General features: G+C 39.9%; 1 protein-coding gene across 13 annotated transcripts in view; it reads right to left on the bottom strand.

The window, feature by feature from the left end:
• Positions 1 to 25,448, bottom strand: part of BMAL2 (basic helix-loop-helix ARNT like 2) — a 96,735-nt gene that overhangs the window by 30,107 nt on the left and 41,180 nt on the right. For 5 of the 13 annotated variants that reach the window (XM_009247571.3, XM_002823056.6, XM_054527024.2 and 2 more), the window contains 6 exons: positions 23,048 to 23,089; positions 19,044 to 19,201; positions 13,864 to 13,943; positions 12,104 to 12,196; positions 10,091 to 10,208; positions 9,150 to 9,293 (listed from right to left, as the gene is read on the bottom strand). In XM_009247571.3, coding sequence (XP_009245846.2) covers positions 9,150 to 9,293; positions 10,091 to 10,208; positions 12,104 to 12,196; positions 13,864 to 13,943; positions 19,044 to 19,201; positions 23,048 to 23,089 — 635 coding nt within the window. The remainder of the gene's footprint in view (positions 1 to 9,149; positions 9,294 to 10,090; positions 10,209 to 12,103; positions 12,197 to 13,863; positions 13,944 to 19,043; positions 19,202 to 23,047; positions 23,090 to 25,448) is intronic. The other 8 variants (XM_009247573.4, XM_002823054.6, XM_002823057.6 and 5 more) reach the window with 3 other exon arrangements.

Genomic DNA, 25,448 nt, shown 5'->3' with positions numbered 1-25,448 from the left:
CAGAGCCCACTTTCTAAACCACTAATGCCACACCATTTGCTGATAGTGAGTGCTCTGTCTCCAAAGATGTTCAAATAGGAGTTGCCTGGGTGACAGAAGGGGAGGGGCACAAAGGTGTCCCAGCCAGAGGGAATGACCAGTGAGAACTGAGAGAGAGCGGTCAGATGCGGCTGAAGCATGCGCTGCAGTGGGAAAGGCTGGAAAATAAAGCAGGGAACAGAGGGCAGGTTGTAAGCCATGCATAAAACCTTGTATCCAACATCTCACAAACACCACCCCCTTCCCAGGCCACAGATGCCCTAAATTACAAAACTCCTTATCTCTTCCAACCCAAACCCAGTCTTTATCACTTATTCCCTACCCTGTTTACTGGTGCCACGATCAACCCAGGCAGTTCAAAGAGAAATCTGGGGGTCATCCTAGGCTCTACCTCCCCCTAACAACCCAGATACCTCAAACGAATTAAAATTGAGTAAGTATAAATAAAAGTTTTCATTCATATTAACAAAGCTAGATGGCAGTTAAAAATAAAAGGGCTTATACATCAGGTTCGGCATTTCTGCAAACTTATGAATGATACTGACTAAAAATATTCCACTCTACTGAAAATACAGACTTAAGAAAGTCTGTATTTTTTATTTATATATGTGATCTCATCACACAGAACCTAGCCTGTTGCATTTACTTCTCTCTTACAACAGGTTACTATCTATATTTCCAAATCGAACTGTCCCTCACTTCTCACTGTGAACATTTATTCAGTTGGCAAATTTCTAGTTGGGATTGTGTAATTCTATCAACTGCAATTCACTTGATCAGCTAAGTTTTTTTTTAAAAAATCCCATTTAATCCATTTCCTATTTAGAAAAGAAAAAATTACAGCTCGCTACCAGTGCAGTATTCTCAGGGCAAATGGGAAATGGGTTAAAAATTCTTATCCCAATAATTCTTTAGCTCTTTATCTAAATATTGGAGTCATGAGGTCTGATCCTTGCCAAACTATTTACTTACATCGGCTCCACAGGCTAGATTCAAGTGTCATCTACTCCATGATTTCCCAAAAGTGTGTGGGGGGAGAGGAGAGGGAGAAAAAGCCTGTATTACCCTAAACACTGCCTTAATTTACAGGACATCCTTTCAAAATCCTTTATGAAATTTTTCCTCAATACGTTGCAGGCTAGGTCTCTCAACTTGATGTCTTGCTGTCTTCACTTGAATTCTTGAGGAAGCAGATCCAAAACAAGGATTCAAATATAAGAAGTTTATTGGAGGGGTGGTCCCAGGAAACACTGGCAGAGAACTGGGAAGTGAGACACGGAAGAGAAGAAAGCTAATAAAGTACCTGAAACCTGCAAGTTCCTGGAGCCACAGGCAGAACTGGCTCCAGAGACCAGAGGAAGAGGTCAGGCAGAGAGTCCCGGCTTTGGACACTGGAGGCCAGTGGCATGCCCTGTCTGCAGTGGTGGGTGCTGGTGGGATATGCCACAGGGCACTGACAGATAGCATCTGCCACACATGCACAAGAAACAAGTGGATTCTGGGTGTGCTGCTGTACTTCTTCCTCATGCACAATTATCTTACGAAGATAAATTTAAGAAACACTTAAGACATTTGGTAGCAGTCATCCATCCTTCATTAGCCTGCTATTTCACAACTTCAGATACCTGAGTAATTGTCTCTCTACCTTAGAAGCTTTTTCAAAGTCTGAATCCATGACCCATGAAGGTTTGATTCAGGATATAAATAATTTTTTAAAACGTCAATGTTATTTTTAAAAAATCTTTTATTATGTAAAATCTCAAACATAATGCAAAATCAGAAATAAACTTGGGTAACTCATCTTGAGAAATCCTGAGAAATGGCCTTTCCACAAATCTTAAATTCAACTTCCAATTAAAATAAAAAGGGCTGCTCTCTAGTCTTCCTCTAAGTGTAAATGTAACTGACATGTCATGGTAAAAGGGAAGAAAAACACCTTTACTAACCACAGGCTTTCATCATCAATAATGAGCAGTCTTAAAACACAGTGAATTGGCTAGGCGCGGTGGCTCACGCCTATAATCCCAGCACTTTGGGAGGCCAAGGTGGGCGGATCACGAGGTCAGGATATCAAGACCATCCTGGCTAAAATGGTGAAACCCCATCTCTACTAAAAATACAAAAAATTAGCCAGGCCTGGTGGCACGTGCCTGTAGTCCCAGCTACTTGGGAGGCTGAGGCAGGAGAATGGCTTGAACCCAGGAGGTGGAGGTTGCAGTGAGCCGAGATCATGCCACTGCACTCCAGCCTGGACCACAGAACAAGACTCCATCTCAATAAATAAATAAATAAATAAAACCACAGTGAATTCCACTGGTTAATTACTATTTGAAAGAGTAATTTCAAAGCGACCATATGAAAAATGTAATTTCACTTGACAGACACTCTCCTTGGTTAAAGCAGAAGACAAAATGACCCTCAAGCAGGTCATCTAGGTGGTAATCAGGGTTTACATTCTGCAGTAACCTTATCCTGGCCCAGCTGTCTACAGGCAGTTCTCAAACCAGGTCCTGCAAGGAAGGACACACTGAATGCTGACACATTCCCTTACCATTACTTAGGCTGGTGCATTTGGTACAGAACTCTGGTGTGTTAAGTGAATACTTGGTTCCAGGGCTTGAGCAGATTCAAAACTCCTTTTTGAAAAGATATTTGCCTCTGAGTGCAGGCATCTGTGTGGCCCAGCCTGGCGTGGGAGTGAACATCCTGGTGTGGACAGGAACACATTCCTACAGCAGGCGCCCACTCCTTCGCTGTGTGTCTGCTGCGAAAATCATCCAGAATCTCTTTCACGAAAACCTTCCGGCATCTAGGAAGCTACTCTAGTAGGTGGCATGGCATACAGATTTTAAAGCCAGATTGCTGATTCTGTCACTCTATATGTGACTTTAGAAAAATTACACAACCTTCTAAAAGTGCAGTTTCTTCATCTGTGCTCTGCACAGAACTGTTAGGGAGATTAAACTGGATAATTATGCAACGTGCTTGGCATATAGTAGAATCTTAATAATTATTCACTCACTTCTTTCTCTCTTTCGTTTTCTCTTCTCTTCTTTCTGAGCTGCAAATAGCTACCATTTATTGAGTGCTTCCTAGGAGCCAAGCACTGCATGAGCCACGGGTGATCCTAACCACACTCTCAGGAGATGCTGTCATTACCCACTGTATTAGTCTGCTCAGGTTGTCATAACAAAATTCCAGACTGGATGGTTTCAAAAACAGAAGTGTTGTATAGGGGTCTACCCTTATAACCTTATTTACCCTTAATTACATCTTTAAAGGCTCTAACTATGAATACAGTCACACTGGGGCCTAGGCTTCAACATACAAACTTTGGGGGAAAACAATTCACCCCGTACCACCCATTTTCCATATATTAAGAGAAACTTGCCTAAGGTCGCACAGTTGTTAAGCAGCAGACCTGACACTAAAACCCTACTGAATTCAGAGCCCAGGCCCTTTCTACTCTGTCCTACAGCATGGCTGTTGGGAGGCAGAGTCTAGTGGGAGAACCTGGAACATTAGAGCGACTCAAAAATGTATTTGTTCCTTTAGTTCCTCAAAGAATTCAACTATGAATTAACTCTAATTGACCATTTGCCAGATATTCTTGAAATATCTATATTTTCCCAATAAGATTATCATGTATTTCAAAGGAAAGAAATCATTCCTACCTCTTCTATAAATGTGTAAAACTTGCAATAAAAAAATCATTTTAGGAACCCCAAGGGAGGACTAAAATTTGATTAGTACATTCTCAAGAATGCTGCTTGGTTGGTTTTTTTTCTTAAACTTATGACTGTACACATGCATTTTTGTTTGAAAATTGAATATTTAAAAGACCGCTTCAAAATACTATAGCAGGGCTATGCAGTTCCACGGAGGACATCCCACTTTCCTTCTTGTATCTTTGCAAAGGGTTAAAAGACCACAGATTATTAGACGTCCAAGATTATCATCAGTGACTGACTTGAGCTCCCATATCTAGGAAAAATCCTCCAAGAATGTATATATTCAGTCATGTGTTGTCTAGAATTTCACAAAACAATGAGAGGAAGAATTGAAGGCGACAGAAAGGAGGAGGAGCCCAGACAAGGTGGAGTCCTGCTATTGCTTTGTGACTTCTAGTTCCATATTTGAAGCCAAATTTTAAAATGCCAATTTAATTAACAGACATTTATTTTTAGCAAGGCCCAGATTCCTTTGGTCCTCAGGGCAGAGCCTTTTCAGATTTCTTTCTCATGAGAACTACGGTATAGAAAATGATCCAAGTTGTTTGCAGTCTGAGGTTGGGCTGCCATAGCAAAATAGCAGACTTGGTAGCTTCAACAACAGGAACTTTATTTTCTCACAGTTGTGGAGGCTGGAAGCCTAGAGATGGAGGTGTCAGCAGGGCTGGGTTCTGGTGAGGGCTGTCTTTCTGGCTTGCAGATACCCACCAACTTGTTGTGTGCTCACATGGCCTTCCCTTGCTCACTGCATTTATGCAGAGACAAAAAGCTCTCTGGTTCCTCTCCTTACAAGAACACTAATCCCATGATGAGGGCCCCATCCTCATGACCTCATCCAAACCTAATTATCTCCCAAAGGCCCAATCTCCAAATACCATCATGTCGGGAATTAAGGCTTCAACATACGAATTCTGGGGGGACAATTCAGTCCATAGCATTTGCTAAAAACTTACTGAGATAAAATCTAAAAAAATATGTTGAAATTGCTTCCTTAGGTAAAAGAGAAAGATTATAATGTATATTCATTCATTTAGTTCATAATTGTTCCTGTGGATTTGACAGTGGTTATGTGGTCAGTCACCCAGGAACAAAGGACAAGAGCATCGTCACTTATGCCTTCAGGAAATGTTTATTGAATGTCTACTATGGGCCAGAAACAACAGACAGAAATGCAGCTCTCATTCTAGTGCGGGAAGCAAGTATTAAAAAGTTAAGTAATTTCAATACAGTGTGGAAGGGCAGCAAATCTGAGAGAAGCTCAGGATTACTGATGTGGGTACCTGGGACTCAAGCCACCAGAGTTGGGAGGGTATCAGGGATGGTTTCCCGGAAAGAGGGGATGCCTGAGTTTTAATGTCCAGGGTCTGCAGACAGACTTGTGTGTTGTAGTCAGGCATGGTGGCTCACACCTGAAATCCTAGCCTTTTGGGAGGCTGAACTGGGAGGAATGCTTAAGGCCAGGAGTTTGAGACCAGCCAGAGCAATATAGCAAGACCCCATCTCTACAAAAAATTTTAAACTTAGAGGGATGCAGTGATACATATCTGTAGTCTCAGCTACTTGGGAGGCTGAGGCGGGAAGATCATTTGAGCCCAGGAGTTTGAGGCTGCAGTGAGCTATGACTGCACCACTGCACAAGTGTGTTATGTCTGTAATTGTTACAAAGTGAATAGCACCAAAAAACTGAGCAATCTTTCAGTATTCAAAAACTATTATTAATTCAGCAAAGATGTCACTCACATCACACTTTCCACCACCTACTTATTAGTTTACATGTTTCTTGGCTGCCTCAAGCATATTAGGGCCATCTTACATAAGGTCCACTACAGCAGTACTTGTCTACCTGCTCCCCAGTGTGTCCTTTGCATTTGGTATAGTACCTGGCACATAGTAGACACTCAATAAACTGTTCATTCACCAACATCTATTGTTGTCAGACAACGATCTCAAGTTTATCCCAATCATTTTCCCCTCAGCACAGACAATGTGCAGGGATCTTTTTAGAAATAAGACTGTGAAAGAAGCTAGGAGAAAATACAGCTCAGGGAGGAATCTTTAGTCCTAGGCTTGAGCACTGCTGTCCAGGGCATCCCTACTTTCCATTTCTCACACTCTTAGAGAATCCTGAGAAAAGAGTCTAAAGCAGCGGCTGTCAAAGTAGGCTCTCTGGATTAGCAGCATCAGCCACACCTGGGAGCTTGCTAGAAATACACATTCTTGGACCCCACCTCAAACTGATTCAATCTGTGTTTTAAAAATCCTTCCAGGTGATTCCAATGCAGGCTAAAGTTTGAGAACCATGTGTCTAAAGGTATAATTTAAAATGTATTAAATTCTCCTGAATATCAGGGAGGAGTTCAAATGGTGATAGTGGATTTGGCTGGAAGATCAGGCCACAAGAGAATGGGGTTTTTCCAAGAGGTTTCTGAGTAGAAGCTCAGCCTGGGTAAGTATTTATTTTCAAGTTCAAGAATATAAATTAGTTTGAATGTGGATATGGGTTTGAGATGGAGAAAGCTGGGTAAGTTTACTTATGTCAGAAGAGAGAATGAAACTGGGAGAAGTGGCAGGGAGGATTAGATTAGGGTGGAAGGGAGAGAATACAGAGGCTGAAAATGAAGCCTGTAGAGTTGCAAGCTTTACCAGTAAAGAGCAAGATGATGGGGTAGGGGGCAGAGGGTGAAATCAGGTTTCACAAAAATGGAGGGTTATAATGGGCACCAGCCAGACACCAACACTAACATGACTAAAATACTAAGTCAGTCCATGTGGGAAATCTCCAAGGAGGAAAGACAATTCAATCTGGTAATCTTTAAAACACTTACAAAATTTGACCATTCTAGCCTCTACTCAATTTATAACTTGCATCAAACATTACAGATTTCAGCCACCTTAAGGCTGTTTTATTGGCTGTCATGTTTTCCTCTCATACGGATTTCTGTGTAGATTTGGTGATTTACAAATGATTGGATCCTTATGGATGGATCCACCTTATGGTGAACCAACACCGTGTTGGTTCACCTCTGGTTAAAGCCTAACAGTAAAACATACTACATTCTGACTCCTTGGATCATCCACACAGAAGGAATATTCCTGCCCTTGGAGACTATTTTCACATTATATGGCCATGTCCTTCCTAGCTGTCGCTATGGTAAGACTAAGATGACTGATGTGGGAAGGAAGGCAGAGAGAACAGGCACTCTGGGGCAGTGACAATAATGGCACCTGCCATCTGCTCTACACCGTCCTAAGAGTTTAGGTGGACTATTTCCAATAGTGTTTGTAAGAGCTCCTAACATCAGTGTCACTATGCTGGGAACCAGGCTAAGCACATGATGTGTATTAACTCATTTAATCCTGGTAACAACCCTATGAGTGGGGTCTTATTATTCCCATTTTACAACTGAGGGAAGTAAGGGCCAGAAGGATCTAGTAATTTATCTTAAGTCACATAGTGGAGTTAGGTTTCAAATCTAAACACTTTGGCTCTAGAACCTACTCATTTACCTGCTGTGCTAAACCACAGAGTCCTCTGAATATTCCTGTGTTAAAGATATGGAAACTGAAGCTCAGAGGGATTAAGAAACTTGCTTATGATCACACAGCTAGCAAGTCGTAGAGCTAAAATCTGATCCCCACTGGTTGGATCCCACAGCTTCTTCACCTCCATTTCGGCTGTGACTTCAAGCCCAGGAAGCTTCATATGTGACATTAGACAGCTCTCCACCACTCAGAACCATGGGCAAGAGGGAAGCAACAGATGGCTCTCAAACAGATTCCCCTGAGGACTGCTGGTTCATTTCCACTTTTGTTTCTTTACAGTATAACACAGAGTAGGGGGTTTATGATTTGATTGTGAATTTTGCCTATTTGACTTTCTGCAAGTTACTGAATCTCTCCAAGTCACCCCTCCTTGATTCTAAAATAGAGATAAGAAAAGTATTTTCTGCTTATACACTGTTGGTGGGAATGTAAATTAGTTCAGCCACTGTGGAAAGTAGTTTGGGGGTTTCTCAAAGAACTGAAAACAGAGCTACCATTTGACCCAGGAGTCCCATTACTGGGTATACACCCAAAGGAAAATAGATCATTCTACCAAAAAGACATATGCACTTGTATGTTCACTGAAGCACTGTTCGCAATAGCAAATACATGAAATCTGCCTAGGTGCCCCTCCCTGGTGGATTAAAGAAAAGTGGGCTACATATAAATCATGGAATACTACACAGCCATAAAAAAGAATGAAATCATGTCCTTTGCAACAATGTGGATAGAGCTGGAGGCTATAATCCTAAGTGAATTAATGCAAGAACAGAAAACCAAATACCACATGTTCCCACTTATAAGTAGCAGCTAAACATTGAGCACATAAGGACATAAACACGGGAACAACAGACACTGTGGACTATTAGAGGGAGAAGGGAGGGAACGGCGTGTGGGTTGAAAAACTATCTACTGGGTACTATACTCACTACCTTAGTGCAATATACCCATGCAACAAACCTGCACATGTAGTCCCTGTATCTAAAATAAATGTTGAAATTTTTTTAAAAAAGAATAGTGTTTTCATGAGGATTAAAACACTTAGCACAGTATCTGGCACAGGGTTAGTGTTAAATAAATGAGTATTAGCAATTACCGTTTCAGGTGTTTGTCAAAAAAGATTCCAACCAAAACTTAATTGAATTTTTGTGGCTCCATATAAATATCATTTTAAAGGATAGGAAAGCAAATCCCATGTTGAAATTTGCCTATGGAATCCTATATCTAATAGCTTAATATGCTCTTAGGCCAAAAAGTGATGAGACATTTTGTAGTCCCTGAAATTTCCCAATTAAGTTAAATAGATGACTATTTAATCAATTCAAAAAGTAAATATCTGCAAGACAAATCTAGCAAAGGATCATAAGAAAACAAATGAGATATTTACTGAAGAATCACCATCTCATAAAAAAATTAAAATCACACCTGGAACATCTTAAGAAACTTTCACCAAAATTAGTCAAATCAGGCTCTTGTACTATTGAAGTTTTTTTAACATCTAACCTTTATATTTTAAAATGTAATAATGAAGTTTCACAGCAAAAGTTTTATTTCCATCTCTTGTCATTTTTTTCCCATTTGATAGGCCCCAAACTACAATTTCAATAACACCATTAAAATCTTGGGCAACAAAGAGAATATGTAATTACCTGATAAATTCGAAAGATATGATGAACAAATGTAAGTAATTTTGGTTTAAAAAAAATCTCATTTTTAAGATGCTTTTGAATTCAAATATTTCCCTTGACCATATATTTTATTTTTTCTGTACAGAAAATATTTAGGACATTAATTTTATAGCGATGCTTTGCATCACTTAACATTTCAAAATGATACCTTTCTTCTTTGAGTTGGGTAAGCATCCATGCTCTTCTTTGACAGAGATTTTACAACTCTTTATCCGACAGAAAAAAGATCGTCTTGAGCCAGAATACACACGTGTCCTTCCAGTGTGGAGATTACTGTGAACTTGCAAACCAGCTTTCGTGCAGAAGGGTGCAAGAGAATAGGTGGAAAAGAATATTGTCAAATAATTTTGAAATTTATCTCCTAACATTTTCTGACCATCTATTATTGAGAAATAGTTTTTTAAAGCAATGGCATGATTGTACAGTAAACCCTGAAGTGAAACATACCCAAAAAATGTATTTGTCAAGCAATCACATTTTGATAACTTACAGACATTTGCAATTTATCTTTCTTTTTTCCTCGAATGGGGAAGAACAAAGTTAATTTAAGTGAAATGAAATAAAAATTAAATTAAAAATGAAAAAAACCTTAACTATTACAGGAATCAATTGTTTTATATTTTACATAATTATTTGGTACTAGGCATTTTCAGAGAAGAAAAAATACTTATACTTCTCAAACACAATTATACAAGGTCTTTCATACAGAAAAGACCTAATCCATATAAAAAAGCAAATAATCGTCTTTTAGCATATAGCTAAATAACGGGAACTTCAGCAATTTTTTATCCAAAATGATACTTTCTTGTAAAGATTTTATTTGCATATGAAAAATAGCAAATACGAAACAATCATATTTTCCCCAAACAAAGCATCTTCATATGAATGAATTTGTGTTTGTATATGTCTGTATGAATATAGGAATTTTCTATATAGTTATATATATTTATTAACTATGACGTAAAGTTTACAAAATAATTCTCTCTTGATAAAAGCTTAGTTAGCTGTTTTAAAAACACTGTGTAGCTAAACTTTTAGGTGATCATTACATTTACATAAAATAATAAGCATGCGGAAATGGACACTTACTTTTGGCATCTATTAGCTTTTCTCTTGGTGAAATATCAAAAGAAGAAAGTTGTTCCTTTACTTTGGCAACATCTTTTGGATGTAAGAAGTCAAATAAGCTTTGTCCAGTCAAACTAGCCTATTCATAAGGTAGACATTCATTTAAAATCAGTACCATGCTTTTTCTACATTTCTTGATGCATACAATAAATGTCCTTTTTTGATTTTTGATTGATTTTTGTCAAGCTCAAAGATATGTCCACGACACTGTGTGACATGAACTTAGTGTTCAAAGTAGGGTGATACTTGTAGACAGAAAAAAATACATGCGTATAGAACCATCCCTGGATATACACAAACCATATACAAACACTAATTGCTAGTATTCTGCTAAATCTTGTAACTCTTGTTAACATGTTACTTGTAAATGACTGTGATTTACTTTGAACTTTTTTGTCCTTGTTAAAAAAAAGAGATTACATCATAGTATATTATAGAAATCACAGAATATCTGTGACTTTATCAGACATTTACTATACAGTTTAAAAAATTACCATACTATTGATAAGTAAAATCCGACCCAGAATACCTCTCACTTCCCATTCCACCACTCCCAATATGCACAGCATCCCCAGGTCTATGCCTTTGCTGATACAGTCCCATCCCTCAGAATTCATCACCCCTTCCCTATCCCTTGGCCACTCCAGGCAAATTGCCTTTGACTCCCTAGACTTCCGGGACTCCCTTCTCCCAGGTTGAAATGTTTCCTCCCCTTCTCTATACCTTGCTTCTGACAAGCCTGGCAGACATCCTACTTCATGTGTGACGCCTTCCTGACCCACAGTGGCCACCCCTCTTCTGAATTCCTGTATTACCCAAGCAAACATTCCTATAGACAACAGGACTAACGGACCAGCCAATATAAGTAGGCTGAATTGTTTGGCAGTTATATATTTCATTCTAAAAAAAAAAACTGTGTAGTTAATATAAGTCTATATTCAGAACTCTCTAGGGCAGATCAAGTTTCTGAATCTGAAAAGCTGAGGACTAAATCCTGAATCATGGGAATCCCTACATGCCCCTGAGCAGCCAGTAAGTCTCTTAATAGCCTCTTCTACGCAAAGTCAGTGCCCAGTAGGACTGGATTCCATATCACTAACTTGAAACTTAAGTGATACCCTAAGCTGTCAGTTACCTGTGTGTGTGTGTGCATGTGTGGGTGTGTGTGCATGTGTGTGTGTGTGTGCGTGCATGTGTGGGTGTGTGTGCATGTGTGGGTGTGTTTTCCATCTCCAGTTAGAACTGGAATCATTAGGTTTGTGTCCCCAGCTATAACCAGCTGCATGATTCATCGGTTTTCAATCCTCCTGTACACAGGCTCATAACATTCCCTTATTTCTGTTATTTAACTCATTATCTCTGAACAACCTTATAAACTAATGCGAGTTATTAAAAAACAATGCTGCAGTCTATCGGATTTCTAGTGCTAGTTTATTCACTTACTTGGGTTAGTTTCAATGCTATAATTTTTGAGTAGCTAGTTTCCATGAAATGGTGTTCAGTAATAAGGAGGTGAAGTACTAAACTAGTTAAACGAAAGATGTATTTCAGAGAGTGTTGCCAGAGATTAGATCAAAGGCTGTCATGCAATGATTATAACTTAATAATTAACTATAAAGTGTCTCTTGGAGGGAACAGAGAAGGGTGACTAACACTTTTCAGACACTCTTAAATATGACACCTCATTTAGCCTTTACATCTTGAAAGACAGGTATAATCATTTTGACTTTTTACATAGGAAGAAGCTGAGACTCAGGAAAATTAAGTAACTTGCTGAAGGTCAGGAAGAGAACGCAATCAGTCATAAAAATCCTTACTCTTTCCACACAGCTTTCCATCTCTCTTGGAGTTCTAACTTAGCAGAACCTGATCCCATATCCCAGTGGGGAGAAGGTGTTCAGAAAAAGAGCTTAAATATATGTGTTTGTTCAAAAAATTAAACATTGTATGGAAAATATCCTCATTTTTGGATACCTGATCGTAATTAAGTATTTTGGAGACTGACTTAGAAACGAAGAGAATTTTTCCTCTTTCACATCCAACCACAAATAAGAAGCCTTCTGCAGTCTAGGATTTAAAAAAAAAAAGTGAATATTTTAAAATATTGTCTGTCTCTTATACACACGTGCACACACACACATTCAGATTCTGAGGAAATTACTGTGGCAATAAAACTAACAGAGTAGTCATGGAGCTAGTAAAATTAGTTTTAAGAAATGTTCTTAAGATGCAAACAGATTTATAAAGAGTGTCAGGTTGAAATCCTATTCTAAATTAGTGTTTTGGACATGAAAAGTTTGGCTGCAGAATATTTAGTTGAGACATTTCTTAAAAACTAAAATTAGGCCAGGTGCTATATATGAGCCTAAATACAGCACTAAATGAGCCTATATCCCAGCACTTTGGGAGGCCGAGGCAGGTGGATCTCTTGAGCTCATGAGTTTGAGACCAGCCTGGGCAACACTGGAGAAACCCTATCATGACAAAAAATACAAAAATTGGCTGGGCATGGTGGTGCACGCCTCTAGTCCCAGCTACTGAGGAGGCTGAGACGGGAGGATGGCTTGAGCCCGGGAGGTGGAGGGCGCAGTGAGCCAAGATCGCACCACTGCATTCCAGCCTAAGCAACAGAGCCAGATCTTGTCTCAAAAAATAACAATAAAATAAAATTACCTTTACCAAATTCTACTACACTGCATGCAGAACGACGATTATCTGTGGATGTGTTGAGGTAGAAGGATTGTGCAGAATGGGGATAGGGAAGCAATGGAGACATTATACTGTACACCTCGTTGTAGTTTTTGAATAATAAAAAGGCATCACTCATTCTAAACTAATGTGTCAGCTACTCTCATAAGGTCTACCCAGCAAATCCCATGAAGCAGCCTGCATGGAAGCGGGTACGTATGGCACATAGGAAGAGTCTGGCACTCCTGCTGGGCATGCTCTGCAGGGCAGAAGCAGGGTTCCATGAAGGTACGACTGACGAGCATGTACAGATTGGTGAGAAAGCTTTGAAAGCAAATCGTACATTTTGCCACCTTCAAAAATCCTTTTTATCCACACAATATCCTTTCTATCCCTGCCAGGAATGCTATATTTAAATTCAGCTGTTCAAATAAAAGAGTGGCTTTTTTTAATTAAAGGAAAAATGGACAAAAATGTATATGAAGAATCCTTCTATTTAATTTGACTATGGCTTAAAACCTAGTAGTCACACAGCACATGACCAAGACATTTATCACCTCCGAGGGCATGAGAAGCAAATCACATGATCACAGTTTCCCCTCTAGACCGGTGAATCTGAAAAGCCATGCACAGGAATGATGAGGACAGAAATGTCAAAGCACTAACAACTCTAAGTAAGCAGTGACTGGCCTCCAAGAAGAACAGGATCCTGAGGGAACAGGATGCCAGGCAGATGGCTTTGAAGGAGGTGGTGATCATGGGGGAATAGATCCTATGTGTGAGAGATGGGTAGTATAAAATGCTTAGCACTGAAGACAAGCTTTGCTCCATAGTGTGGAAAGTGCCTATCCTCTGTCTCTACTTTCATTAACACAAACTAGTAAGGCATGGCTACTTCCCTATTTTAAATTTCTATATTAAAGGAAATACAGTGTAATATGGAGTCCCATATGTTTAGAACAGGAAGCAAATGGAAGAAAATCTGCCTCCTATTCAAACAGCAATGAAAGCACATATACAACTTAGACAAATATATCTTTAGTTACCTTAAGGATTAAATGTCTGAGCTCATTATCCTGAAGAAATGATGGTCTATAATTATTTCCCACATAAGAATTTGTCAAGCCTAAAAAGAAAGGCATCAAAAGTTATTGGAAATATAGTAGAGAGGGCAACATGCTCAATGAACATTAGCAATGCTGCTGCTGCTGCTGGTATTTGCTCTATGGCACATTCTAAGACATTTTCTGTAATCATTTTATTTTTTTTCATTTTCATTTAATTTAATTAATTTATTTATTTTTGAGACAGAGTCTTACTCTGTTGCCCAGGCTGGAGTGCAGTTGCACAATCTCAGCTCACTGCAACCTCCACCTCCTGAGCTCAAGTGATTCTCGTGCCTCAGCCTCCTGAATATCTGGGATTACAGGTGTGTGCCACCACGCCTGGCTAATTTTTGTATTTTTATTAGAGACAAGTTTTCACTATGTTGGCCAGGCTGGTCTTGAACTCCTGGCCTCAAGCAATCCACTCACCTCAGCCTCCCAAAGTGCTGAGATTACAGGTGTGAGCCACTATGCCCAGCTAATCATTTTCTTTCTTCATTATCACTTGATTAAAATTTCTTTCTTTTAGATTGTGAATTCTTGGAACTACTTATTCTTTTATATTCAAATATGCACATTAAGAGCTATATATAAAAACATTATAATAAAATGTACATGAAATAAAATTCAAGGATTGATATGCAGTAGTCCCCCCTTAGCTGTGGTTTCGGTTACCTGTGGTCCACCATGGCCTGCAAACAGGTGAGCACAATACAATAAGATATTTTGAGAGAGCCAAAGAGAGAACATATAACTTTTTTACAGTATATTGCTATAATTGTCCTAGTTTATTATTGATGTTAATCTCTTAATATGTCTAATTTATAAGTTAAACTTTATCACAGATATATGTGCATAGGAAAAAAGTACTATGCCTAGGGTTCAGTACTACCCACGATTTCAGGCATTCACCAGGGTCTTGGAATGCATGCCCCATGGATAAGGCGGGACCACTACAGTTATTTAGATAATGTCTTAGCTAATTAAAATTGATCATATGAGTTACCTTGAATGGGGGTATTCTGGAATTCTAAACAATTGTTATGGATTCATGAGATTTTCCAGTAAGAAAATCCTTTAATGGCAATATAGAGACCTCTATTCTGATAATACACAGATTATTTTAAAAATGTATAAAATATAAATGAAATAATTCATTTTCAGCCCTTAGCACTGAGTTATATTAAAATGAAAGTCTCTAAAGCAGCTGAAGAGCTTGCAAAATGATGAGGAATTATCAGGCCAAAACCAAGGGAAATGTTTGACCTGAGAGGAGTGAGGGAATCCACCAACCCAGACACACAAAGCCCTTCATGGCCACAAGGGGGCGTATGACACAGACGACAAAGCCAAGCAAGCCATCCCCAGGGGAAGGATGATTCAGAAGTAAGTCAATTTTCCCTTCCTTATATTCCCCAACCTTCTTGACTCCTATCCCTTCTTCCTGGGTACTGTAAGAAAAGTTGCTTTTGCAGGGGAAAGGTGGGGTAACATCCTTAGACATTTTAACCACACATTGGCCCTTGGACGGATCTGTGGCCCAAACTCACCAATGAACTAAGTGGTGGTGGTGGTGGTGGCAAAGTAAGTGGGCAGGGCAGAAAGTCAAAATGCCTCATGCTATGATTCAGTACAGTTTTCTCAGACTCGTAGCACTCTTAAAAGCCTGGTATAGGGAAAAGAAAATATCTTCCGTTGGAATCTATCTTCATCCTAGGGCTCAGGGAATTCTCCCAATGACTTCTTGTTAACATTACTACACAGCAGCTTGGGAGGGAGCTGAGGAAGGAATGAAGGACGCAGACTCTGAGTGCTAGGTCAGGGAACAGCAGTAAACTGATTTTGAGCAAGATAATGACATTTCAGGTCTGGTCTGCAGCAAGGCTGGCAGAGCATACCAAGCAGAAGTGGGCTGGGAAACCCCGTCAGTGTAAATCAGCCAGCACAGGTGAGCCCTGACTCAGTGAGTGAGTGGGGATATGCTCGAGAGAAAATGAGGGCAGTGAGAGCAGCACTGAGGCATGGTAGAGGCTGGCCCGTAAATGCACGCTGTGGTGTTCTGCACACTTGTCCACACATTGGCTCTCAGAGTTCCCATGGCAAAAACTAACGAGGCAACATGATCACTTACTTTTTTCACAATGTTCACTGGGTTAAAAAAAAAATCAAAATGACAGTAACAATTCCTCCTCCTCTTCCTACCCCATCCCCACCATTAGTGAACACTGTGCTATACTCTACATGCATTACTCTTTACTCTTAACAATAGTCCCAGGAGGCAAATGCATCCCTATTTCACAGATGTGGAAACTGAGGATTAGAATGTCAAATAACTTGAGTAAGTCACATAGCTATGAAGGGAGGAAGCCAGGATTTGAACCACAAGGTCTGCCTTCAGGACACACGCGTGTGAACCACCGTGCTTCACTGCCCCACCTGGTAATCAGATCGCAGACACAGGACCTCATGCTGCAGAGCAGGGCTACTCTAAATGTGGTCTGCAGACCAATGTCATCAGCAAACTGTGGTGAGATCACGTGCAGAATTTAAGAATAAGCATTTAGAGGCTTTTATAAAAACGTAACATTGCTGTGACAGCCAAACCCATGATCATTTTTCCATAATTAATTGTATTTTACAGTGAACTGGTGGTGGATGAGGGGAGAACACCTGTTCTTCATCCAGATAGTTTAAAAAGCACTGCTGTAGAGTATAGTGAAAAAAATCACATCACCATCCTTCTGCCTTTAACCTAATTATGCTATGGACCAAAATAACATGATCCACAGGCAGCCCTCTGTTGATCTGGCTTCTAAGCTTTTGGTGAGCAAGTGTGATGCTGTGACAATACCCTGGAATGCAGATCCAGTTGCCTTAAATCACCTTGCTTGTGAGCAGCACTGACCGAAGGATCTGGTCAGACTGCGGGGATGAGTACTTAACCATGTCACTTCTGTTTAGCAGAGCTGAGGCAAAATCTATGCCCTGTTCCAAGGAATCTCCTCTGGACTCACTTCCTCCCTGCCGAGCTTTCACAGCCTCCCCTCTCACTCGTACCACTGCTCTAACATTCATCACACCAGATTCTAACGATCTCTTCCTAAGTCAGTCTTCCTAGTCAGACCACAAACCCTTAAAGGGCAGAGATCTTGCCTCATTAATTCCTGTTCTCAGCACAGAACAGGAATGTGGTTGATGCTCAGATCATGTTTTGTTGAACTAGTCGACTGATTCATGGCTTTTCCCTTAGGTCCTCCTCCCTTAGGACACTGCTAATGTGAAAATACTCAGCTAATTTTAGGGTTGCAATCAAATGACCTCAGTTGAGCCTGTAAATTTTCATTGCTGAAGGATTTAAGGAAAATATTGCAAGCCTCAGCTGTGGGTAAAAGAGAAGCTTATTTCACAACAGACTGTTATGAAAATAAGATCTCCCATCACGCTCCCAACAGGAAGCACCAGGAGTCCAGGTGAGCGCTGCTCTCCTCTTAGCCACCTTAACTTGGTAAAGTCCTTGTATGGTGCCCAGATAATTTCCATTACCCTGAAATGTATTTTCCTTTTCCTGGCAGTGTTTGAGATCTAAACTAAGACCCTTGGTCATCCTTTGCTCACTCCCTTTTTATGATTTTTGAGCCAAATTTCACTGTAATCTTCTAGATCTTTACAAATCTGAACTTGCAGAGTCTCCTCCGGAGTCTTCGGCTTGCTACTTGGCCAGGTCTTATCTTTTCAATGCACATTTACATCATCAGCATTGGTAAATTGAAAACTCTATTCCACTTCCATCACCCTATCCCCCAAGTTGGACTGGGGCTATTCCCAAAACAGGGGTGATTTCTACCTCACATATTGATATGGTTTGGCTCTGTGTTCCCGTCCAAATCTCATGTTGAATAATAATCCCCAGTGCTGGAGGTGGGGCCTGGTGGGAGGTGACTGGATCATGCTTGTGGATTTTCCCCTTGGTACTGTGTCGCAATAGTGAGTTCTCATGAGATCTGGTTGTTTGAAGTGTGTGGCACCTCCCCCATCCTCTCTTGGTCCTGCTCCTGCCATGTAAGATGCCAGCTCCCACTTTGCCTTCTGCCATGAGTGAAAGCTCCCTGAGGCCTCCCCAGAAGCAGAAGCCACCATGCTTCCTGCACAGCCTGTGGAACCGGGAGCCAATTAAACTTCTTTTCTTTATAAATTACCCAGTCTCAGGTATTCCTTCATAGCAATGCAAGAATGGACTAATACACAGGTACACATACACATTTATTACACTTTGATTTAAAATTCAAGCTCAAGTTGGGGAATTGCTAAAGCCAGAAATGATCACCCACACACCAAGAGGCAGTGGCAAGGATCTCCTTCCCCCAGTGTCTCACATATTTGAGAATACCATGGAATGGCAACGTGTGATGCACTCTAAGGTACTACTCATAAATCTGAATGAAGCTTTAAGAGAAACTGCAGAGTTAAAGGAAGTTTTCTTTTTGAAGGATAGAAATCTCTCAATAACTTAATAATTAATACTATACTCCAGAACTTTTTTTTTTTCTGAGACAGGCTGTCACCCAGGCTGGAGTGCAGTGGCACGATTACTGCTCACTGCAACCTCCACCTCCCAGGCTCAAGCGATCCTCCCACCTCAGCCTCCCAGGTAGCTGGGACTACAAGCACGCAAGACCACACTTGGCTAATTTTTGCATTTTTTTTCCCAGGCTTGTCTCGAAGTCTGGACTCAAGCCATCCGCCCACCTCAGCCTCCCAAAGTACGGGGATTACAAGCATGAGCCACCACGCCCAGCTCAACTTCAGAACTTCTAAAGAATTGAGAGGTATGAAAGGCAGGTGATATTCTCTTCATACTGTATGTGAAGCAGAAATGTAAATACCTTTCAAGGTTGCATAGTGAGCTCGAGATAAAGCTTTTATCAGAACCAAGTTTTCTGACATTCAATTAAGTATTCTCTCCACATACAGACTATAGACAAATGCCAGTGAATACCTATAAAGCTGAAAGACACATCTGGATAGAACCTCAACAGCTGACAGCAAAGCGAACCAATCAGAGACCTCAGTGACAGAGCAGATTTCACTTATCTAAGTGTGGAAGCCGTCGTCAAACTCACCTTTTAAAGACCTCAAGTGTTGAACAGCCATTCTTAAAACTGTAAGTTTGTCCAGTTTACGCGCCATGGGGTTGCACTGAGGGATCATTGCAGACAGTTCTTCAATCAGGTTATTCATTTTATCTCTCCTCCGCTTTTCGGTTTGGCTATGAGCTTCTCTAAGAGGGAAAAGGAACTTCCTTTATATTTAACATTTAGCAGACCCCCAGTCACCCCGTGTTGCTCACTGGAGCAGATGCTGAGCCCAGCAAGCACACACTGTTCTTCCGCCCAACTTGGGCCCTGCAGTTGTCATTAAGGGAAGAGGAAAGCGCTGCTGAGACCAGGAACAGCATTCATAAAACTCGCTGCCCTTGGTCAGTCCCTCCCTACCTCATTTTCTGAAATATTTAAGAACAAAGACATCTGTCTGAGAGCCCAGGTGGTTTTTCCACCTGTCTCCAATATTAGAGAAGAGATGGGTGCTCTTCTGTTCAAAGCTAACTATTCTCTGGTATTTGCATAAATAGTTGTCAGCATCTTAACCTCATTATTTTTATAGCTCCTTATCATGGGTCTATAAATGTGCTCAAGTATCTTCCCCCTGAAGAAAAAAAAAACCCTTTCCCTAATTCTAGTTGTTTTTTGTTCTCGCTACCGTCTTCCCCCTTCAGCAAACTCCCTGAAAGAGTGCAGTTTGCACTCAATCTTTCATTTCCCAGGCATCCTGTCCATCTGTAACATTAACCTTCCACAACCCCTGTCCCACTAAAACTGTCCTAGCAAAGATCCTCCTTCTCTCTTGCGGTCTCTTGCTGATCCCTGCCTTGAATCTGACACTGCTGACACTTCTCATTCTCCGCTGGTCTCCATAGCCTCTCTGCCTCCTCGTCCTCCTCCACTCTCCCTGCTCGGCTCAGTCCCCTCGTCTCCTCACCCAGCTCTTACTTGATCCTTAAATACTGGTGTGCACAAGGTTCCCTGCTCAGCACCGCTCTCTCCTCACCCTTTATTCACCCTAAGATCTCATTCCCTCACAAGGCTTTACAGCTACTCATAAGCTATTTGTTATTATAACCCTATCTCATTCATACTTCACTCAGTTCCTGACCTTTGGAACTAGAATTACAAATCTAAATGATTCTCAAGAAATCTAAAATTCAAGAAACCCCAAACTGCATGCATTCTCTGCAATGTACCCCCATTTTCAATTCTTCCTGTACTACTCCTGATTTATTCTTCCTTCTACAGGGTTTATCTTGGTAGGTAACACAACTAGACTCAGTATAGAACAAGCTTGTCCAAACTGCGCTCCAGGATGGCTTTGAATGCGGCCCAACACAAATTCATAAACTTTCTAAAAACATTATGAGATTTTTTTTTTAAGCTCACTAGCTATCATTAGTGTTAGTGTATTTTATGTGTGGCCCAAGACAATTTTTCTTCTTCCAACGTGACCCAGGGAAACCAAACGATTGGATACCCCTGGTTTAGACCCTTCCTCTTCACCCTAAAAAGCCAAAGAATCACAAACTCCTGTCGATTCTAGATCTTAAAATATTTCTTAAATATGTCTTCTCTTCCTCTCCATCCCCTCTGTCACCATCTTAATTTAGGCTTATTGCATTACCCCAAAACCTTTTAAACTGCTGTTCCTTCCTCTCCTACTCTATTCTATGACTTCCAAAATTATGTAGTAAAACAAATCAAGTCACCTAATCCCATTGCATAAAACTATTCACTGCATTTCCACTGCCCAAGAGGACTAGCCAGATTCCCTAATTACAGGCCAAGGTTCTCCCTGACCTGCCTCATGCCTTCATCTCCAGTTTCTCTCTTCAAGACTTTCCCCGACAGCTCCAAATGTTCCACAGCAGCAATGCCTGAAGACTTGCTCGTCCTCACACACGCCATGCCGTCTCACATCTCCTCCATGCCTTGCTCTTTACCAGGCTTACAAAGTCCTTTCTGACTATCCTGTTGGAGAAATCCTATTCTTTCTTCAAAATCCAGCTCAGTTATTCTTCTGGGAAGCTTTCTCTGACTACTACATGATTAATCACTGCTCTCTCTAAGCTACCTCAGTACCTTTCATACCACTACCCTTATTTCATCAAATCTAAGAGCCACCAATTGTAAGATGCACTATTATTTAAAGCATCACAAGAGAAAGAAATGCTGCCAATTGACAGGAAGATGCCACTGATGATAAGAAATTTCCACAGAAGATAAAACGTAGAGGAGAAAAGTATATCTTAGATTTCAAGAATTACATGATTTTACCTGTCACACTTTGCTGTAAATCCCTCTCCTACAACACACAGAAACTCCAGAATTTCTCTATTAGAATAGTTTAGGGGCAATCTGATGAGAAAGAGGGTAAGTGGGAGACTTCCCTGATCTGTTTTTACAAAGACTTTAAATTGGATAAAAGAAAATGTAATTTTTCCAGATAAAAGAGTAGGGAGGTGGGTAGGGAGGAACACCGATGAAGGCTGTGGGAGCTAACACACTCCCTGCCCCAACCATTCACCCTTGGCAATGACACTCCTGGAACAAAATACATACTGTTGGGTGAAGTGGATAGGATTCAGATTAAATTGTATTCACCTAAAATTCAGTTATCTACTCATACTTTGTTCTATTTGTGAGCAATTAGATTTTTTTTCTTTCTCTTTTTAAAGACAAGGTCTCACTCTGTTGCCCAGGTTGCAGTGCAGTTGTATGATCATAGCTCACGGCAGCCTCAAACTTCTGGGCTCAAATGATTCTTCTGCCTCTGCCTTCCAAGGAGCTGGCATTACAGAGCAATTTGATTAAAATTAAAATGTTATGATTAAAAGAATATTGTAGTTACACTCTCACTAGAAGGATCATCTCTTCTTTCTAACAGTATTCCCCATCAGCATGGACAGCAGCGATGGATAGAGACGCCTGACTCCAGGATGTACAGCAGAGGAAGGGGTGCTCTCTCTGAGCCAGGATCTAGAGAGAGATGAGAGCAGGGTGGGAGAAAGCCCACTGTGGAGAAGGTGAATGATGATGCTGGGAGTCAGGAAACCCAGAGCAAGGTGCAAGAACCAATGTCTGAATAAGGTACTTTACTTGAAGGAGCTACACCTGAAAAGGTTTCTGGAGGCTTTCATTAAGGAAAGGCATATTTATCCAGAGGCTAGCTCTCTGCTTAATACTTCATCAGAGCTCTGGCTCCTAATTCTGTGTACAGTTACTGCCACCTTGAACCATGGTAGTACTTCATAGAATCCTATCAGAAAACAAAATAAATGGAGAAAAAGCAAAACTCTGATAGGCCATGTTGCCAGATGTAGAAAAATATTTTATTGTTGTTGTTGAAAAAATATGTTGAAATAATTGACAAAGAACTCATGAGGATGGGTTTCTTTTTTTTTTTTTGAGACAGAGTTTTGCTCTGTCGCCCAGGCTGGAGTGCAGTGGCGCGATTTCGGCTCACTGCAAGCTCCGCCTCCTGGGTTCACGCCATTCTCCTGCCTCAGCCCCCTGAGTAGCTGGGACTACAGGCGTCCACCACCACACCTGGCTAATTTTTTGTATTTTTAGTAGAGACAGGGTTTCACCATGTTAGCCAGGATGGTCTCGATCTCCTGACCTCGTGATCCACCTGCCTCGGCCTCCCAAAGTGCTGGGATTACAGGCGTGAGCCACCGTGCCAGGCCGAGGATGGGTTTCTAACAGTCAGATGCCCCTCATAAGTAACTGATTTGTTTAAGTCATTAATCAATTTTTCCTTAGTGCTTAAAGAAAATAATAGTTTTTTTTTAAAGCTATTCTAAGAGAAAGTTAAAGGCATGAAAGCCAAAATGTTATCCAAGTAGACAGAAAAGCAAGACAACAGGTGCCTGATAACATTGCTTCTCGGAGCATAACAAGAGAGAAAAGCCTCATCTTCAAGCCTTTCTACCTTGGTGTCACCTTTGCCTTAGGCTACAGGCTTGCCTTTGTGTACCTTTCCACTCACCATGTACCATCTCAACAAGTCAATGTACCTGAAGGCCTTCATTTTAACTTGGTGTTCACTATCTTCCACTCTACAAAAAAGCAGGATAAAATATCAAACTACATGAAGTACCTTTTCTGTAGTTCTTGAGAGACAAATAGCTGCGAGATTAAGTCCAATCATCCTAATTCCTATAAAATCCTTAGCTGTAAATGCTCCCTTGAGCACTTAATGACTGTCTACATGAACCATTCTCCTCCTAACGCTGACAGGTAACACCATTCCCATAAGGATAACAAAAGTTATGTTAACTGACAGTGAACAATAATTAGTGTGCTACTTACATAATTAGATATGATCTCATGACAAACTTAAGCAAGAATAAGATTTTCATAGAATTAACATTAAAGTTATTAAGATCATTGATGGCTTAACCAAAAACTTTATGATAGCTGTATTAAAACAGCCTGAAAGTGGATGAAGAATCCCAGACCTTTAATCAAAAGGAATTTATTTTGCCTAAAAATCCACCTGGATGGTAACAAATATTGAAAACTGGAAACTCTTACCAATACTATCAATTTTCACATTAGTATAGTTCCTAGCATCAGAAATGTACTCACCAGACCATTACTAAAATGAAATACATTGGTAGTGATAGAAGACTGTCAGCATTTAAAAATTATGCAGGCTGGATAGCTTTTAAAAATATGTAATCTTAAAAGATTTATTTCCAAATGTATCATTTTGTGGGAGATTTGAAAAATTCCAGGAAAAGCACCCATAATGCCACCTGGCAGTAATCACAGTTAATATTCTAATGTGTCTCCTTCCAGCGTTTCCTAAACATGTAGATACATACAATGATTATTTAGCTTAGCCATGGTGCGTGGGTACCATGTAGATATTTCTGTGTTCTACATGTATAATAAATAAAACTCAGATCATAGTATATAATTTTCATGTCTTGTCTTATTCATTTAACACTCTAACATGAATATTTCTGCATAGTTTCAAATATTCTTGGATAACATAATTTGAAATGATTAAATAGTAGCCCATTGATTAGTTATATCATAATTTATTCATTTGCTATTGTTGGATATTTCAACATTCTAATATTTTCAATATCATAAATAATATGGCTAATAATATTGTGGTGTGTGCATCTTGCATTATACTCTAGGATAAATTCCTAGAAGTACAATTTATGGATAAATATTTTAAGGCTTCTGATTCAACTTAACAGATTTCCTTCTTTACAGTTAACAATGAACATTTTTCAGGCTTTGAAGGAAGGCTGGCCTACTTTAGAACTGTCTTATTCAGTTGAACTCTTTTGAGGCTTTAATATTTTTCTACTTAAAAAAAGATAACACTTATAGAAAATTTAAATAAATTTATAAATAGATGCTTATAAATATTCCAAATAAAAAAGACCACGAAGACAAATGCTTAATCAAGTGGTGCTTTTCCTTTTCACAGTTTCAATCAAGAGCTTTTATATTTATGGTACTTTATCAAAAATATTTCCACATTTGATTCTCACAGCACAGTGGTGAAGTTATTACTACCCCCATTTTACAGATGAAGGAGTTGAGTAAAGTTAATGACTGTGCAAGGTCCTATAACTAGTAGGAGGCCAAGTGAAGACTACTCAATGCAGGCTGGTGCGCCTTCCACCATACCTGGCCATTTCTCTCACCACTGTCAGCCTGTTGTGTGGTTGGTACAAGTAAAATTAAACAGCCTCTCGGAGGCAAAAGAGAGGGTCAGATTAAGTCAGCTTCTTTTCCCTTTTCTCTTTTTAGCCATCTTAAAGGAATAAACAGAAAACAATTATAGAGATGGATAATTTTCTTCCTAATAGTCTGGAATTATACATAATTGTCCCTCAGCATCAGTGGGGGACTGGCTCCAGAACCTCCTGCAGATACCAAAACCTGTGGATATTCAAGTCTCTTCATAGTATTTGCATATAACCTATGCACATCCTCCCATATACTTTAAATCATCTCTAGATTACTTACAATACCTAATAAATGTAAATGCTATGTAAATTGTTGTTATACAGTATTGTTTAGAGAATAACAACAAGAAAAATAAGTTTGGATATGTCCAGTACAGACTTTCTTTTTTCTAGATATTTTCCATTTTTGGTTGGTTGCCCATGGATATGAAGGACTGACTATATATATGGATGTATATATACATTACTTCAATTTCAAAAGGTAAACTTTGACCTTTTAAAATCATGTTTTTGCTTTGATCATTGGCATTTTAGCAAATGAACTCACTGAATGAATTTGCCTCCTTGGTGAAATTCAAATATACTGTACTTATTAAATGCAAATACCCTTCTATTTAATGGCCCCTGGCAGAACAGAACAAAGGCAGGATCTTGTTAATCAAATAATTCATTTCTTTGTTTGTAGCACAAATCTAAATAG

The sequence above is a fragment of the Pongo abelii genome, chromosome 10 (assembly GCF_028885655.2).
Source record: "Pongo abelii isolate AG06213 chromosome 10, NHGRI_mPonAbe1-v2.0_pri, whole genome shotgun sequence".
In the NCBI taxonomy this organism is placed as follows: Eukaryota; Metazoa; Chordata; class Mammalia; order Primates; family Hominidae; genus Pongo; species Pongo abelii.
Note: the sequence above shows the minus strand (reverse complement) of the source record. Positions and strands in the feature narration are given on the sequence as shown.